An 18,113-nucleotide genomic window follows, 5' to 3' on the forward strand; every position below is an offset into this window, starting at 1 on the left:
ATAAACACTGCATAATATATATATAGCTGCTATTTTGCAATATGTTTTTATTTAAAAAATAGTTCTGGACAAAAGCTCTGCTATTTCAATAATATACAATTGTTCACTTTGTATTAGAACAAATGATACAAAAAAAAAGAAATCATAAAATGCAATAAGTAACATACCATTCCATAGGCCTGCTGTTGGACCCAGATGATATAATCATTCCGTATGTCTATCAATTCTTGTACTTCATGTATATAAAATTTATCATATTGAATAATCTGTCCAGATTTCTCATTTACCTACAAAAAAATTAAAATGTAATTAACATTAAATTTAACCAGTACCTAAGAAAGAGACTGAAAAGTATTTAAATAGAAAAAGGTTTGAGATTTCTTAGCTATTTTCTCTTCCTATAAAAAATAATTTACTGAGTGCCTACCATATGTAAAATGCTAAGTGCTATGAGAAATACAAAGATTTATAAGATGTGATATCTGTATTTAGTACCTCAAAATCAAGTAAAAAAAAATATTTATGTAACACCACATGAGCTATACCATTAAATATATATATATATATGTAAAATACAAACTAGAAACTATAAAGTCTTCTGATTGAGAATGGAACTTAAATAATAGTAAGAATAGCTAAAGCCCCAAAATCTGAATGTAAACTCCCCCTTCATCTTTGGCTAACTCTTAAACCATGAAAGCACAAGTGAGACTTGGTGGGGGATACCCCAAAAGAAAGCATCAACTTTCTGAGACTACTCAGAGCAGATTTCAAGACAAGCATTTCCAGAGGGAAAAAGGCCCATTTAATAATGCTAAAAGAATTCATTTATCAAGAAGTCATGACAATCCCAGGGCTTCCCTGGTAAGCTCAGTAGTAAAGAATTTGCATACCAGTGCAGGAGGCCCGGGTTTGATCCCTGATCCAGGAAGATCCCACAGGCCATGGAGCAGCTAAGCCTGTGCACCACAATTGCTGATCCCGTGCTCTAGAGCCTGCAAGTTGCAACTACTGAAGCCCAAGCACCTAGACCTGATGTTTTGCAACAAGAAAAGCCATCCCAACAAAACTGGAGAGTTACCACCACCACCCCCCACCCACCGCTTGCCGCAACTAGAGAAAGTCCACAAGCAACAACAAAAGACTCAGGTCAGTCAAAAATAAATAATTAGACTGGCTTGAATCCCGAAACTAACAACCACACAAGATGTATACAAATTTACAGGAATAAATTCAGCTTTTACTATTTTACAGACATTCAAAATTTGTGAGACATATCCAAAATCAGATAAGTAAATAAAACAAAAGACACGTAAAAAAAGCCTAAGAGAAAAAGCAATCAACAGAGCCAGACTCAGAGATGACCTAGAGGCTGCAGTAAGTAGACAGGTGCTTTAGGAAGGTATTTTGAACTTATTGAAAATAAAAACAAAACATATCAAAATTTGTGGAATGCTGGTAAAGCAGAGCATAGAAGGAAACTGATAGCATTTAATGATCATGCTAAAATAAAAGGTTTAAAATCAATAAGCCTAATAAGCTTCAGCTCAGGAATTCCCTGGTGGTCTAGTGGTTAGGACACGGTGCTTTCACTGCCACAGACTGGGTTCAATCTCACCAACTGTGTGGTATTGCCACCAAAAAAAAAAAAAAAAATTCTCAGCTTTAAGAACCTAGAAAATGATCAAATTAAGGACAATCAAGTAGAGGAAAAGAAAGATAAGAAATACAAAATACTATAGTTTTTAAATCTAATATTATTAATAAATATTTACATTTTTCAAAAGAAAAGTCCAGGCCAAGATGGCTTCACTGGTGAATTCTATCAAAAATTTAATAATACCAATCTTAAACTCAGAACACAGAGAAAGAGGGATCATTTCTTAATTCATTTTATGACCCTGATGCTAAGAAACTGATGAGAAACAAAATTTATCCAATCAACATCCCTAATGAACACAGACACAAAACCCTCAACAAATTATGAGCAAATTAAATCCAATTATATATATAATATAAAATGTCCAAGTGGAGTTTATCCCAGGAATGCACTATTGATTCAACTAACACAAATGAATTTCACTACATTTCAGGGAGAAAAAAAATTAATAATAATTTGTTCATCTCAACAGATGCAGGAAAAAAGCATCTAACAAAGTTCAACATCCCTTCATAACAACAACTCTCAGCAAACCAGAAATAGAAAGGAAGTTCTTCAAACAGATAAAGCTCACCTTAAAATCAAAACAAAAACTTACAGCTAATATCATGCTTATGAGTAAAACATTAAAAACTTTCTAAGATGAAGACTTAGACAAGAATTGTCCACTGCAACCGTTTATATTCAACATTGCACTGGGAAGTCTTAGCCAATTAAATAAGGAAAGAAAATATCATGACTGTATACATTAAAAATGCAAATGAATCTAGGAGAGAACTATTAATTTACCAAGGTCACAGAGTACAAGGTGAAAATTCAACTGAATTTCTCCACATGAGCAACAAAACTAAATTTCTCCATACTACTAACAATCAAAAATGATTTTAATTATCATTTACAATAGCATAAAAAACATTAAAAATAGAGTCGAGCAGTTATAACAGAAACCACACAGTTCACAAAGTAGAAAACATTACTATCTAAACTTCCACAGAAAAAGTTTACAACTCTTGCCTTACAGCTTAACTCTTACTGCTACTAAAAGAGAAAATAAACCCAGCAATTATATACAAAAATTCATTGGCTTTTCCTTCTCCAATATTTATGTGTTGTTGTTGTTGTTTAATCACTAAGTTGTGTCCAACTCTTTTGTGATCCCATGGACTGTAGTCTGCCAGACTCCTCTGTCCATGGGATTTCCCAGACAAGAATACTAGAGTGGGCTGCCATTTCCTTCTCCAGGGGATCTTCCAGACGCAGTGTCTCCTGCAAATCTTTACTACTGAGCCACCTAGGTAGCCCAATATTCATCTGCAGAAACTACTAAATATATACCTTAACTATTACATTGGACTCTTTAAAAATTTAATGATATTTGTTGAAAATGATCCACATCCTACTGACCTCTGATGTATTTTTCTTTATCTGAAATATTTATTTTAAAAGGTAAACTGCAATTTCCCTCACCAGTAGCAACCAGTGTTTACAGCTTTTATATCATGTAGATATGACATGTTTTTGATAAGAAATGCTATGTTAGAATGTGTGTGTATATTTCCCCTCAGTTGTGTCTTTCTTTTTGCAACTCACTCGACTGTAGCCTGCCAGGCTCCTCTGTCCATGGAATTTTCCAGGCAAAAATACTGCAGTGGGTTGCCATTTCCTACTCCAGGGATCTAACCCATGTCTCGTGGGTCTCCTGCTTTGGTGGGTGAATTCTATACCACTGAGCTGCCTCAGAAGACCATCAAGTTAGAATAAAAACTAACAATTTAGAAATCAGGTTTCATTCAGGAACAAATTTCAGTCAAACTTAAGACTTTGGGGGAAATGATGGTTAACGGTTAATTCAGTCACAATGATTTAATAACTAAAGACAAAATCAGTTGTTAAGTCTTTTAAAAATAGAGAAATATTTAGGCACTGAATAGAAGACCGATCCAAAAGACCTGTATACAGATTTACATATAAAGTCCACAGTTTTTAAAAATATAAATAAAAATACATTTGTATGGAAGGTAAAATTGACAAGACATTATTTTCTTCAGGAAGTTTTCTTTAATTCTTTTGAGTTATGTGCCCTCCTATGTGTTTCACAGCACCCTTCCTTTTGCTTAATCTAGCACTTACCATGCTATATCAAAAACAATTATTTATTTGTATTATACAACTGTTCTATATTTATAATCTTAACAAGGGAAGAAATCACATCTTTTCCTTATAACTGCATCACTAATGTTTATAACTGCACCATAATAAGCACACAGTAGGCACTCAGTAAATGTTTGTAAAATAAATTTTAAAAATTACATGACAGAAGTTCAAAACCTACACACTCAATACTGCTGTCTAAAATGTAAAAAACAGAAACTAAATGTGTGTGATCATAATGCTTCATATATTAATTACAGTTTAGTACTCTCATTTATAAACCTGAGTTCAGAGGTGGTATATGGTATGTAAACACATGCCTTATTTGTTTGAGTTTAAGGGTTCCTTGAAAAAAAATTTTTTTTGATAATCACTGACTTAGAGGGTTAGCATGATATGCAGCACTTAGGCTAGTCAGACCAAGTAAGTCTTTTCTTTTGGCATATTAGTGTCTCTATAATGTACTGTGTGAAAACTCAGAAACTACCCAATTTCTTGCCAGCAAATTCATTTATCTGGTAACACATTCATTCCTGACAGCAGGTACCAAAATTATCTTTCTTGTGATGCCATTTGGAGCACTGGGAGTGATTTCTAATTCAAAAGCTTTCCAAAGGACATGACATAAGGGAGGAACAAGTCACTTATATATCCTGAAAAGATCAGGAGAAATACAGACCAGTTCTACAGTTCTTAATCCTGTTCCAGATTTGGTCAGGAAGGAAATCCTTTTAGGAAACTTCTCCTAATTCTTAACTATGGAGCAGAGAGAAGAAATATATACAGCTGTCAGACATAAGGTGTCTTCTAAAACACAAATCTCTGATAAGCAATTTAGGTTCCACTATAGATGAAAATAAATCATCCCTGACAATTATCTATGACAGGTTAGGACCAAGTAAAGTTTTCTCCAAAGTAAGAGGTAAAAGAAAGGTAAGTGATTGCCCTAAGAACTCTCACTAAGAGATGCCTAAGAAACTGATAACGTTACTACCCTACTTTTGAGTATGTAACAATTTCAAACAGGAACTCAAGTTCCTCATTATCAAATAAATTGAGTTAAAAGCTGCAGTTTCCCATTCAAACAGTGGTGGTAACAAAATCTCTGCCTTATGAATGTATAGTATTTGTATATATATTCCATAATCTAAACAACACATCAATCCTGGGAAACCAGCAGGCCATTATTTCAATCCTTATTTTATAGATAACTATCTGCAAATGCAATAAAGAGAAAGAAGACTTGTTCAAAATCACATTGATAAGAAGCAGCATAGAGGGAATTAGAATTAGTCTTTTTAACAATTCAATGCTATCTACAATTATGGAAGTATAAGCCTCCAGACTGAGGCATAAAACAAAACCAAATCCCCTTCTAAATGAGTTATATTACCATATCTACTGATACAGAAGTACACTAGAAACATCAGGGACTTTAGAAGTAGATTTGTATTTCAATTCTGCTACTTACTGGTTTATGACCTTTGATACTCAGATTAAGGGGCAAGATATAACTATGAAAAGTTAAATGAGGAATTCATGTAAAGTGCTCACATGAATTAATGTACAAGGGAGGTTTTTCATCTTGTCTACCTCATGTAACTTCATATAACTTTTTGAACTTATTTTCCTTTCCCTTTCAGCTAGCAATAATTTAGGATCCTAGTTCCAGCATGGCTCCGTCAAAAAGGTCTCTGGACACGGAACCCCATAGGGTTCTCTTCAATAAAGATTGAGGCTTCTGAGCTACGCACATAAGTTACTAGCTGAAGTTCTGTCTGTAATTATGAAAGACAATTTCATAATTTCCTTTCCTTTTCACTTGTGGAAATTCCAATTTCCTTTCCCTTTCACTTGTGGAAAAAAAACAGCTAAGGAAAAAAAAAAATTTAAGAGGTAATAAAGATAACCAGACAAGGAAGAGGGGAAGTGAATAATTAATTACTTGGGAAAAAGGTCCTGCTGACAAAGGATGGTTCACTGAAATAGGAAGAAAAGAGAGTCCAGAGGAAGGAAAGAAACTAATCACTCACTTAAATCCTAGGCAAAAGGCATACAGAAAAGTAGAGACCCATATCATGAAGACAGAAGATCTTAATAGCAGTTTACTGCAGAATCCAGTTTACCCTAAAGTGCTGCAAGAAAGCCTTGGACTGGGGAAGGCAAACATAATAATAACTTATTTCCCCCTAAGAAAAAAAATGGCTATCATAGCCTCAGCTATAGTAAGAGAAATGACTTGTTTTTCAGAAGAGCTTGCAAATACTAAATACAAAAGAAAAGAAGTTCAAGAAGTAGTAGAGAAAGGATCATTAAATGAACCAGGAACTTCATTAAAAGAATAAAAAGGAAAAAAAAAATCGTCCGTATGGGCTCTTTCTTACAGAGAACACAAGGCTTGTTTCCTTTACCCTTTATCACTAACCGTAATAGCAAGCAAGAAGGGTCTGAAAACACAAGAAGCTGTTAAGGGGAGGAAACTAAAGATTCACATGAGTTTTTCAGTCATTCTAGAGGCTAGAAACATATGTTCCTCCCTTAGGTCATGTCTTCCAAGATAGTATCTTAATATCAAATGGCAGAACAGAGATATACCAGCTGTCAGGGATGTCTCAAAACCATCTTTAATGTAACAGCTGAGACTCTACTTCTTTGAACTGCTATAACTTTGAACTGCTACAAGTGTACTATTTCTTCCACTGGGAAGAAGGGCAGGAAAGAACAATAGGCAAATTAATGAATTATATATGGTTCCAATTTCAATTAGTCATGTTTCAAATGTTCTATTTTGATTGAAGTCATTAGTAGCCAATAGCAAAAAGAACATGAGTTTTAAATGTTCACAATCATAAGTAGGATGAAATCTCTTTCGTATTATGTCCACCTATAAATAACAAGTGTATTATTTAAATAACAAATCATGTTCTTCAGAAAAAAACATAAGGAGACTCTAATTCATTAGTATGCTATTGTTCTGCCCAACTATAGACAAGTTATTCATAAATGCCTAACAAAGTCAAGTAAGACCAAAGCTCTAAATACATATTCTTTCTTTGAAAGGAAAATTTAGATAACTTCTCCAAATTCCTATAATATCTTTTATGCCAATCTAATTCTGTAATATAGTCATGTTAAAATAAACATCAACAATCTGTTAGTGGCAATGGGGGAAGAGGAAAATAAATGAACTACTGGACATACCCTATGTAATATTTCTAAAACCTTTAATGCAGTATGAAGAAAACTGTTGAAAATTCTTCTCTCAGAAGGGGGAATGCCGATCTTGTAGAGTTTCAAAAGATGTACCACAACCTCCTTAAAAAGTTCTACAATCTTGAGGAATAGCGGAGGTTCAAGTACTGACCACCAGTTTTCTGTTATTAAAGGGTGAACACACAAATAAAATAAAATTTAAAAAGTCACAATTTTCAAAATCATACTGATTTTTCCTAAAGCAGTGGCTCTTAACCCTTTGAAAATCTCAAGAAGATACATGTAATATGATATTTTATGTAACATTTCTAGGGTTGATAGACACTACTCCACATTCAAGTTAAAGAATACGGTTCTAAAAGCTCTCAAAAGCAAAAATAAAGTAAAAAATGTCTATTGAATTTACATTCTTGGTTTGCTAAGCTATATTAAAAACTTAACCACTATCCCTCGTATTAAACCAGGTGTTTCAAAGTGCTTCATAAATTAGGAGGTTTAATTTTTAAAAACACTAAAAAACTGTATTGCTCCGATATTTATAGATCTCTCCAACTTTTACCTTTAACTTAAAGTGGAAATGTGAAGCACCACCTGAATGCAAGGTACTCCTAAATATCAAATACAGAAACTGAATAATGTAAAGTATACCATGTCTGTCGTTCCCCATGTTCACTATTTATAGCTATTAACTACAAATATGACAGTCTTGTGCAGGAGACAGAAAGGAACCGGAAAACTTCTGACAACATGGCAACAATACACTTGTGAGTCCCTGCTTCACTCTTCTAACCACTCACTGGCTCATTCCCTCAGATTCCAGCATTCTACCCACTGCTTGTTGCTTCCTCTGCTCACTCTCAGCCTAAAACTTCTTGTACTGATTTTATTACTCTTATGTATCTCAGACTGACATATCTAACAAATACTAAATTAGGAAGGAGGAAAGCACTGCTACTAAATATAGCAGGCAAACTACAACAGCCAACAGACAGAAATGAAATCTATACAATTAGAAAAATCAAAGCGAGAAAAGTTTATGCCAAAAACCCAGAGGAATAAGATCAAATGAAGACTGGAATCTCACATAGAGAGACATCAGAAAATTAGCAAACAAGGCAAAGGGCTAATAAAGTTCAAGGGGGATTTAATACCCAGGTTTGTTCAGTTTTAACTGTTCCCTTTCCTTTACTGTTTAACAATAAGATCACTCTGGAGTGAATCACTCTGGAAGTTTCTGTTCAGTCGCTCAGTCATGTCTGACTCTTTGCAACCCCATGGTCTGTAGCCCACCAGGCTCCTCTGTCCATGGGGTTCTCCAGGCAAGAATACTGGAGTGGGTTGCCATTTAGAGAAATATGAAAAACAGTTTTTATCTTTCCTGATATTGTCTCCACTGTTGTGTTTGATTAAAATTTTAATATTTAACATTCTTTGCCTCCAACAACTCTAACAACTAGCATCAGATGACTAGCAAAAAGTAATGAATTGAAAAACAGGTTTACCTTTCCCTGAGACAATGTCAAAATAATTCAGCATAGCAAAATTTCAAACAGCAAAAAAGTAAGAACCTAACGAGCATTTTCACTTAAAGAAAAAAGGTTACAAAAGAAAGAAGTATTAAAGTTCTTACCAAGTACTTTCAGCGGTGCCTTTTCTAAGTTCACAAGAGCTGTACCAAAGGGAATTGCTATTGTGGTGAAATTGTTGGAATCGCTCATCAGGGGACATTCTGGTAGAGTAAGATAAAATCTCAATGCTTCAACATCAGGTAAGGAGCTAGTCAGTTTAGGAATAAGATTCTTTTCCAAGCTAGCTGCCACCTACATTTTGACAAAAAGTAAAATCTACTTCATTTAAAATGAATGCATAGTCAAAAAAACAGAAAATCTTATACCAGAGGAAACATTAAATGGTGAAGGGGGAAAAAAAAAGAAAAGAAACCATCTTATGATGCATCAATGAATGTACTGTGGAGCACAATGAAAATTAATGACTACGCAATATAAGAGAATCTTTTTCTTTTAATTAATTAATTTATTTTAATTGGAGGCTAATTACTTTACAATATTTTGGTGATTTTTACCATACATTGACATGAATCAGCCACGGGTGTACATGTGTCCCCCCATCCTGAACCCTCCTCCCATCCCTCTGGTTATCCCAGTGCACTGGCTTTGACAGTCCTGTTTCATGCATTGACCTTGGACTGGTCATCTACTTCACATATGGTAATATACATGTTTCAATGCTATTTGTAAGAGAATCTTAAAAATCTTACGTATAAATCTCAATTTAAACTCTCTGCATCAACAGCTATGTAGACTTAACCAACATGGTAATGTTAAATAATTAAGGGTCTGCTCTGAACATCTGGAAAGATTTAAAGACGTCTGAGAGCTAAATTACAAACAGTTTAAAATAATACCTGATTTAAATTCTTACATTAGTTTATACAAAGACATCATAATAAAGTATATGAAACTATAAAGTTAATTAGGCAACAAAGCTTTAGAATAACATGGAATAAAAAACTCAACAGGGAACATAATACAAATACAAAATACTTTAAAAACAAACCTGCTGAGCTATCTGAGGATGATCAGGTTGTATAAGTTTGTGGAATAAAAGTCTAGCAGCATTCATGTCAACCCCTGAAAATCTAGTGCCCGTTCTATAGTGATCATCATTGCTATTGATAAAAAAAGAGAGGAAAAAAATGATAAACTTTAAATTCATTTCATTTATTTAATGACATTATTATTTAATATAATAAATTCAAAAAATTTAGTATAACAAAGAACTGTCACTTACCTAACAGCTAAAAAACTTCCATTTAGACAACCAGATGAAGAAAATGTTCCATCAATTTCACTAAAAAGAAATTTAAAAATCTCCAAATCACAAAATGTGAAATGTTTACCTTCATTTTTTAATAAAAATTAAAGTTAAACTAATATTTAATGCTACAGAGCATTCCTCCAATCAACATTCAGAATAAATCAGAATTCTATAAATTACTACAGATTAAGTAAACCTTGACAGAGGTATTACTGTTCACCCTAGACTCTCTTGAACATTACTATCATCCTCAGATTCACCAAATAAATCTGATGTTCCTAAAAAAAAATTTTTTATAAAAACATGCATATTTAACTTTCTTAATTCCACACAGTGGTAAATCTAATCTGCAAAGTTATTTTTCTGAAGACTACTCTTCAGGCTGTTAAGAAAAACTTCAATTTGGGAACATAATCTAGAACTAAAAAACAGCTGATCAGCTATAATCCCTCATCCCAAATACCTACACCACCTTCAACAACAACAACAAAAATTTAAAGTACTAAACAAGTCCATCTGCACGCAAAATTTTCAAGAAGGAAGTAATACTCAATTCTTCCAGGAACACAGATGTTAAAAGAAAGTGACCAATATAAAGCCAGAAGGAACTTTTTTGCAAACCCAATCTCTAAAGTGGCTATATTTAATATTTTAAGAACTGCATATTCTTATATGTATATTTTTATATATTTAAAATATATAACAAATTTAAATGAGATCTCCTAAAATATCCACTATTATAGAAATTCCAGACATTTAAACTTCTGTATATAAACCATTCAGTAAATGATATTTAATGAAATATTTATTTAAATAAAAACTTCTAAGTACAGGTTCCTCTACCAAGGAGTTGAGAGATTTTGTCTTTGTGTAGACAAAACATTTTTCTTACTTGGCTATCTCTACAGGAAATCTTCCAGAGGGGTAGCTGAGCCATTTTTGAATTAAAGCTTCATTCACAGTCCAGATCTGCTTCGAAGGATCAGGATATCTAAAGTCATCTGGTGGCCCACAGTTCTAAAGTTTAAAATAAGTAGATGAGTTTGAGGGAAGAGGATTATATACAAAGCATTCTGCATCTGGAAGTTAATCTCTACTAAACACCTGAAAACAAAACTGGAAAAACAAACTGAAAACAAAAACCTGTCAAATAGATCCGAAAATATTTGTAGACTTGAAGAACAAAATTAAGGCCATACTTTGTAACATATAAAGAATACTAATATGAAATTATCTGATCTTATTAATTATTCATATGATTTCTATTACCTGGGGATTAGAATAATGTGAAAAGCTTTGATCTCCACCTGAGAAAATTCTTTTCACGCAGAAATATTCTTCAGAATCTGTAATTAAAATAAAATATTTAAAAATTCAAGATTTATATATATATATTTTTTATAGCATCAAATATGCTACTGGACTTTCTCTTAATCTCTAACTTAATGAGACCTCCCAATCCTGGGCTCAATGACACAAAATGACTCAGAATGTTGACCAACCAAGTTAATGGAACATTAAATGATCCCACAAGCACTTCCAGCATTTGCTAAGCTTTTTGGTTGCTTTTTTACGTTTCTAAGTTTTGTTTTGGTTTGTTTTTTCAATTGGAGGATAAATTGCTTTATAATGTTTTATTGGTTTTTGTTGTACAGTCTTCTTTTTGATCTGCATGTCAAACAATGACATTTTTTAATCTAGATCTTTATTATCTCAATATATTTTAAACTGATGATGGTGTAAAAACTGAATCAAAGGTATAAAAGATAGCTCAGAAGAAAATAAAAAGTAAGAATATTCATTTTGGGGAATTCCCTGGTGTGGTCAGGACTCAGCATTCTCATTGCTGTGGCCCAGAGTTCAATCCCTGGTTGGGTAACTAAGATCCTGCAAGCTGTGTGGGACGTGGCCAAAAAAAAAAAAAGGAACATTCATTTTAAAAAGAATGAAAACAAACAAGAAACAAGTATCAGTGTATGTTATATCTTGAGTAATGCAAAATTATTTTCTCTCTCAACAAAGCTATACAAAAGTAAAGTGACACACACAGCTCTTTATTAGAAACTATCAATAACATCCAAATCAGGTCCAAAAATATAAATATTAATAAACAAATTTAGTAGAAATAAAAGAAGAAACAATAAAGTCCCTTTTCAAAAAGACATTTAAAGCCTCTTCCTCTTTCTCTTCATCTCAAAATGGAAAAACTATCTATAGTATTAACAAAAATACCACTAGACTAGTATTTATAAGTATCACATGCCAAAACACTATAGCATCACAATGTATGTAACTTAAGGCTTTGTTGCTGTTGTTGTTCGGTCTCTAAGTCATGTCCAACTCTTATGCAACCCTATGGATCACAGACCACCAGGCTCCTCTTTCCATAGGATTTCCCAGACAAGAATACTGGAGTGGGTTGCCATTTCCTCCTCCAGGGGAATCTCCCCAACCCAGGGATTGAACCCACGTTTCCTGGTCTCCTACACTTGCAGGTGGGTTCTTTACCATTGAACCACCAGGGAAGCCCAACTTAAGTCTAGTTATTTCCAAACATAATCCATTTCTGTGTTCCTACTCCTGACCCTCCACTCTTCAGCTGACTAGACTAATTCTTCACCTGTATTATTTGTGACCATCACTGCTACAGAATTACAAATTCTTAAGGAAGGGATCATATCTGGATCATTCCCTACTATTAACCACAATGTTTTATTTGTAAAAACACTGAGTAAATGTTTAATATATAAAAATTACCTAGCTTAGAAAATACCAATAATAAGAGCTTCAGAGATCAGAACATTAATGACCAAATTTTCCACAACAAGAATGTTCTAAGGCCAAATATTTTAAAGAACAAATTAAAAGGGTAAATTTAAAATATTAAATAAACCAATCATTCAACTTAAAATCTTTCTCTACATCATCTTCCCAAGTCCACATGAAGTCATGTACTTTCTTCAAAACACTGAGCAGGATGTTATTCATTTGTTTCTAAAAGGTGATTCTGCCCTCTTTAAATAATCATCAAGTAAATGGATAAACTATAGTACATGAATAGGTTTCTGGGGGCTGTGAATAGGTCACCAAAAATTATTTTCCTTAATTTTCTTTTAATTACAACTCTAAAAACGTCTGTGGAACCTAGTCATTTGTCCTACGCAGCTTCCTGCAGATTGGATTTTGGTGATTATATCCTTGAGGATTCTCCTAGTATTTTCCTCAGTCTTCCGTATATTTCTGTAAATTAGTAGTTGGATCTAGAGAGGATTTCATTAGATTAATTACTCAATTATTCTGACAAAATTATTACATGGTAGTGGACAGGGCTATTCTTCATCAGGAAGCACATAATGTATGGTTGTGTTCCTTTTTGTGATGTTAGTAACCACTGACACCCACAGACCATTAATTCATTGTGGGCTGAAAAATGATACACTAATATTACTTCCTCATCTTATGGTTGGACCATTAGCATCCCCTTATCCACCACATTGCCCTGTAATAGGAAAGATTAATGCTTGTTCTTTTCCACTTATTTACTATTGCTTGGCCTTTTGAATTTGCATTTCTCTTTGATTATAATTTTTACATGTTTCTTAGTAACCTGGATTTCCTCACTGGGAATTTCCATTAACTACCTTTATCTATTACACGTCTAAATGTTTGTCCTATTTACTAGGTATCTTACTATTTTTCACACCAATATGTATGAGTACTTTGGCAACTACCTCAGGTTTTATCTGTTACAAACATTTTTCCTAAATTATTTAATTTCAACTCAGATTTCTTTTTCCATTAAATCAAATGTATTTGTTTTATTCTTTATGACGTGTTTCATTGCCATAATGCTAAGAAAGGTTTTTCCCAGCCTCAAATTACAGAATTATCTTAAGAACCTTTTTATATTTAACTTTAATCCATCTATAATTTCCTTTAGAATATATTGTTAGTTTAGGATCTAAACTGACATTTTGCTACCAATTCTCATGTGTTGAGTAATTCTTACCCCTTCTCCACATATTTATTAGTGATGCCCTCGTTTTAAAGTTATAAAGAGACACTATACCTCTTCTACCTATAACATACAACCCTCAACAACTTTGGCACTCCTCTCCACCCCAAGTGTTCTCTAAGCCTTTCTCATAACTTCCACTTCATAAGGTCCTTCCTATACCTCCAAGAGCAACTGCCAATCAACTGCAGTTTGAACCTGGAACAAAATCTATATACAATGCCAATACATGGATCCTCCTCTCCCTCCCCACGATTTCCCTTAAACTATAATAATCTGAATGTCTGTTTTACCAATAATCTGATTTAACTGTTACAGTTTTATATATACATTGTCATATTTAGGAGGGCTAGTTCACCTTCTCCTTACTCCCTACAAAATACATTGTCAGGAAAAACTGAGAAGACTCTGAAATAGGCTCTCCTGAACTTCCTTCCCCATTTACTGAGTCTTGTTTAGGGCCCTTTTCGGAAACATAGCTACCTAAAAGGTGTCTCTGAGCTATTTACAATTCTGTAAAGCATACTATTTAGGAGCAATACTGACAGAGATACAACTATCTATGTGCCTTTGATTTACAAGGAAAAGTAGCTTTTGATGATCTCTGAATCCCTTTGCACTCTTAGGACTTATTCAGAATCCCAAAGAGCTTAAAAGCACTAATATATACCATACCAGAACTGAAAATTAAGAGATTTAAAAAATACTCATTGATTTATTTGAAAATGAACAAGAACAAAAGCACTGCATATTAACACTGACAACATTTAGTACTAATATGAAAGTCATTTTAACCTCAGGGACCCTCTGAGACAATACCACTTGCCCTTGAAAAACTATCAGCTTGTCCACAACATGGAAGAGCGTAACTGAAGACACAGCATGCTAAGTGAATTTCATCTGCCTCGGTTTATACTTGACTGTGAAAAAGGTTTTCAGTATGTTAAAATCTTAGCAAAGTCCACTTCAATTTTAAGGGTGTGCTCCCATGCCTTCACCTATATGTTGTTCTTTACTTTTGTGTAATCTGCCAAGCGCAAAAATTCTGCATCTTACTAGAAAAACTTTCTATACTACGTATCAATTTTATTGCCTTTCATTATTTAAGGGGAAAAAAAGAATCAAGACTCCTCACTTATGAATAAGCTAAAGATCTTTTCAATCATATTACCATTTACATTTATTTTGAAATGTTTTAATCTCACTTCAGTAAAACAGGTAACTAAGTATTATTTCTCAAGCATCAAAGGTTACATCTTTTAATAAAGTGTTCCTATCTTTTCTCACAACTTTTTTGATTTCTGTCTTCCTGTTATGGGCTGAACTGTGTCCCCTGCTCAAATTCATATGTTGAAGCTCTGAGCCCCAGTACCTCAGAATATGGCTGCATTCAGAGACAGGGCCTTTAGAAAGGTGATTAAAGAAAAATGAGACTGTTAGGAAGGTGTCCTAACCCAACATTCCTGCTGCCTTTATAAGAACAAGAAGAAACGCCAGCAAAATACATACACACAAACACACAATCATACAGTAAGAACGTAGCCGTTTGCAAGCCAAGGAGAGAGGTTTCAGAAGAAACCACACCTGCTGACAGGGTAATCGTAGACTTCTGGCTTCCAAAACTGAGAAAATCAATTTCTGCTGTTTAAGCCACCCAGTCTGTGGTATTTTGGCAGTCTTAGCAACCTAACACACTTCACCAAATCAGATCCTAAACATAGAAAAACAGAACTTCCAGATACTTTATATGTGTTAGTGAAAATTCCTTTGAGATTTCCCAGAGAGGCTATGGAGAATCACAGAGATCTGCCATTTCAACATATAAAAAGAGATGCTAGAAATAATTACGCTGATTTGATGTGTTACTATTGTTAAGAGTTGGTTAAATTTATATGGTAAATTTAAATATAAAATGTTTACTTCTCTAAACTAATAAAAATATTTCAAAATGCAATTATTATAAATTTTTCTAATTTACATGGTAAACATAATATAAAAATTTCATCAATTAATAAATTGTAAAAAGTGTTTGTCTTATAAGAAGTCCATGGAGATTCAGTAATGTCACTGCTTTGGGGAAACAGTATTCAAAACTCATGAATAGTTTTGTCAAGTTTTCCTGTATTTATGAAAGTTCCAGTGGTAAGTGCCATCAGTTCTAACTTCACTTATTACCGAACTTTCATTTTTATTTACATCTATCTTCTAGGCCAGTGATTTTCAAGCCGGGTTCTACAAAAATATAGATGTCTAAACTCGACCCCTGATTTACTGAGTCTCTTTACTTGATCCTCTTGGTGTTATTTCTGGCATCAGGTCTCAGGCTTATCATGTTGTAACTCAAGGCTTTCTTCGTCTATAAAAAGTCATATTTATTCATCTTTATAAATCAGATGTAACAATCACTGACTTCTTTGTAAACAGGCTTAACCATCATCATTAGAAACATTCTTGTTTAAAAACCTTTTTGGAATACAGGCATAACTCACTTTACTGTGCTTTACAGATATTGTGGCATTTACAAATTAATGATTTTTATTATCAGACAATGGTTAGCATTTTTTAGTAATAAAATATTTTGAATTAAGATACATATATTTTTTAAAGAACTAATGCTACAGTACATTTAATAGACTACAGGATAATGTAAACATAACTTTTATATGTACCAAGAAACCAAAATATTTATCTGACTCACTTAATAGAGGTGTTCTGGAATCAAACGGCAGTATCTCCAAAATATGCCTGTAATGTGCTCTGTCTGTCACAGATACAACAGACACAAATTTCCCTGTTAAATTTATTCTTATTATGGATCCTCATCATATCCTTCCACTTGACAATTACCAGTAATAAATAAGCAACAGTTATTCTAAGCCACTGTCATCTACTGAATAGTTTTTGTTTTACTCTCACGCTTGTCTGAAAGCTTTTCTATAAGCTACAGGCCAGAGTCTGTACTATCAACAAATAAGGATAATCTCAGAGTCCTTTGAAAAGGACTGTACCTGGTATTTTAAATCATTTATATGTCAAGCAGACACCTGGGCACAGGTGGGATTTCTCATATATTCTTTTTAAGCTGATAAGCCACTTTACGAAACTGACAATCCAAGATCTATAATGTTTAACTTCATTTTAATTTTCTGTTTTCTGGATCTCCCTTACAGAGAGTCATTTCTCCTTCTTCTAAAGTAATCTAATTCACATTAATTTTGTAAACTCTGCTTTGGTAGGCTGAAATGAAATGTTAAAAAAGTTTCTCTTCTCACTTCAGCTTGCCAGTATTTCCCAGAAAGGAGCTTATATCCTCACCTAGTGCCCTGATTTTGGCAGCAGCCATCTAGCGAACACCTCTAGATCACCCAACTCTGGGGGTCCAGTGGGCTTATGGCTCTAGGGTCCCACAAGACTATAATCAATGGAGAAAGACTTCTTAACTGACTACCACCCCAGGGCACAGCAAGAAGCAACAGACAGAGGTGTCTAATATTTTTATAAAAAAGGTGTATTAGTTTACCTAATACAGCTTTGGGCTAGGAGGAAGGCTTCTAATTAAATCCATATCTAAAGGCCTACTGTAATTTTCTCAGAAATCTCAGAAGTAGAGCCTTATCTATATGCTGTCCCTCTACTACACTCCAGAGCATCTGTATCTTCCACAGGGGAGCCTGTATTCCCATCTGGTAATCCCATTGTGGCTATCACTTAATGATTCCCCTTCATTGCCTGGTTCTGGTGGACAGCTGGGTTTGTATCCTGGATCCCATGGGATTTTAACAACTGGAGAAACAGTTCTTGGCTGGCTAGCACAGCATGAACAGCCAGTGGAAACATACCCCAGTTTTCTGTGAAAAGGCCTTCAAGCTTGTCCTGGAGCTTTAGCAACCTACTGAGGTGATCTCTGGGAACAGAAGCTGGTGGATGCCATCTCTACACTTTCCTTCTATCTTGCTTTAAGTTGCTAGACTCTCCTGCAAAGGAAGCCTGTACCTTTAATGGGGCCCTGATTTACACAGCTGCTGCCCAGGAAACATCTCTAGGTTGCCTGGTTCTGCCAGCCACTGTGACTTTCACTTGCAGTCCCACAGGACGATATATATTTGTTTACTTAAAAGATGCTGCCTAAGAGTCTGGCATCCAATCAGCCTGAATCTAGGTACTTGAAACTTTCCCCTTTGAGAAACTGACAGGTCTCAGCATATACTCAACTGGGAGCCACTAAAAATAGGACAG

General features: G+C 34.1%; 1 protein-coding gene across 8 annotated transcripts in view; it reads right to left on the reverse strand.

Moving 5' to 3' along the window:
• Window positions 1-18,113, reverse strand: part of HERC4 (HECT and RLD domain containing E3 ubiquitin protein ligase 4) — a 127,602-nt gene that overhangs the window by 38,383 nt on the left and 71,106 nt on the right. For 7 of the 8 annotated variants that reach the window (XM_070782134.1, XM_070782131.1, XM_070782133.1 and 4 more), the window contains exons 9-15: window positions 11,132-11,208; window positions 10,755-10,879; window positions 9,836-9,895; window positions 9,602-9,713; window positions 8,655-8,844; window positions 7,013-7,185; window positions 168-287 (exon numbers count right to left, since the gene is read on the reverse strand). In XM_070782134.1, the coding sequence (XP_070638235.1) occupies window positions 168-287; window positions 7,013-7,185; window positions 8,655-8,844; window positions 9,602-9,713; window positions 9,836-9,895; window positions 10,755-10,879; window positions 11,132-11,208 (857 nt within the window). Of the gene's footprint in view, window positions 1-167; window positions 288-7,012; window positions 7,186-8,654; window positions 8,845-9,601; window positions 9,714-9,835; window positions 9,896-10,754; window positions 10,880-11,131; window positions 11,209-18,113 lie in introns of those variants that run through there. The other variant, XM_070782137.1, reaches the window with a different exon arrangement.

Source organism: Bos indicus, chromosome 28 (assembly GCF_029378745.1).
Source record: "Bos indicus isolate NIAB-ARS_2022 breed Sahiwal x Tharparkar chromosome 28, NIAB-ARS_B.indTharparkar_mat_pri_1.0, whole genome shotgun sequence".
Classification (NCBI taxonomy): Eukaryota; Metazoa; Chordata; class Mammalia; order Artiodactyla; family Bovidae; genus Bos; species Bos indicus.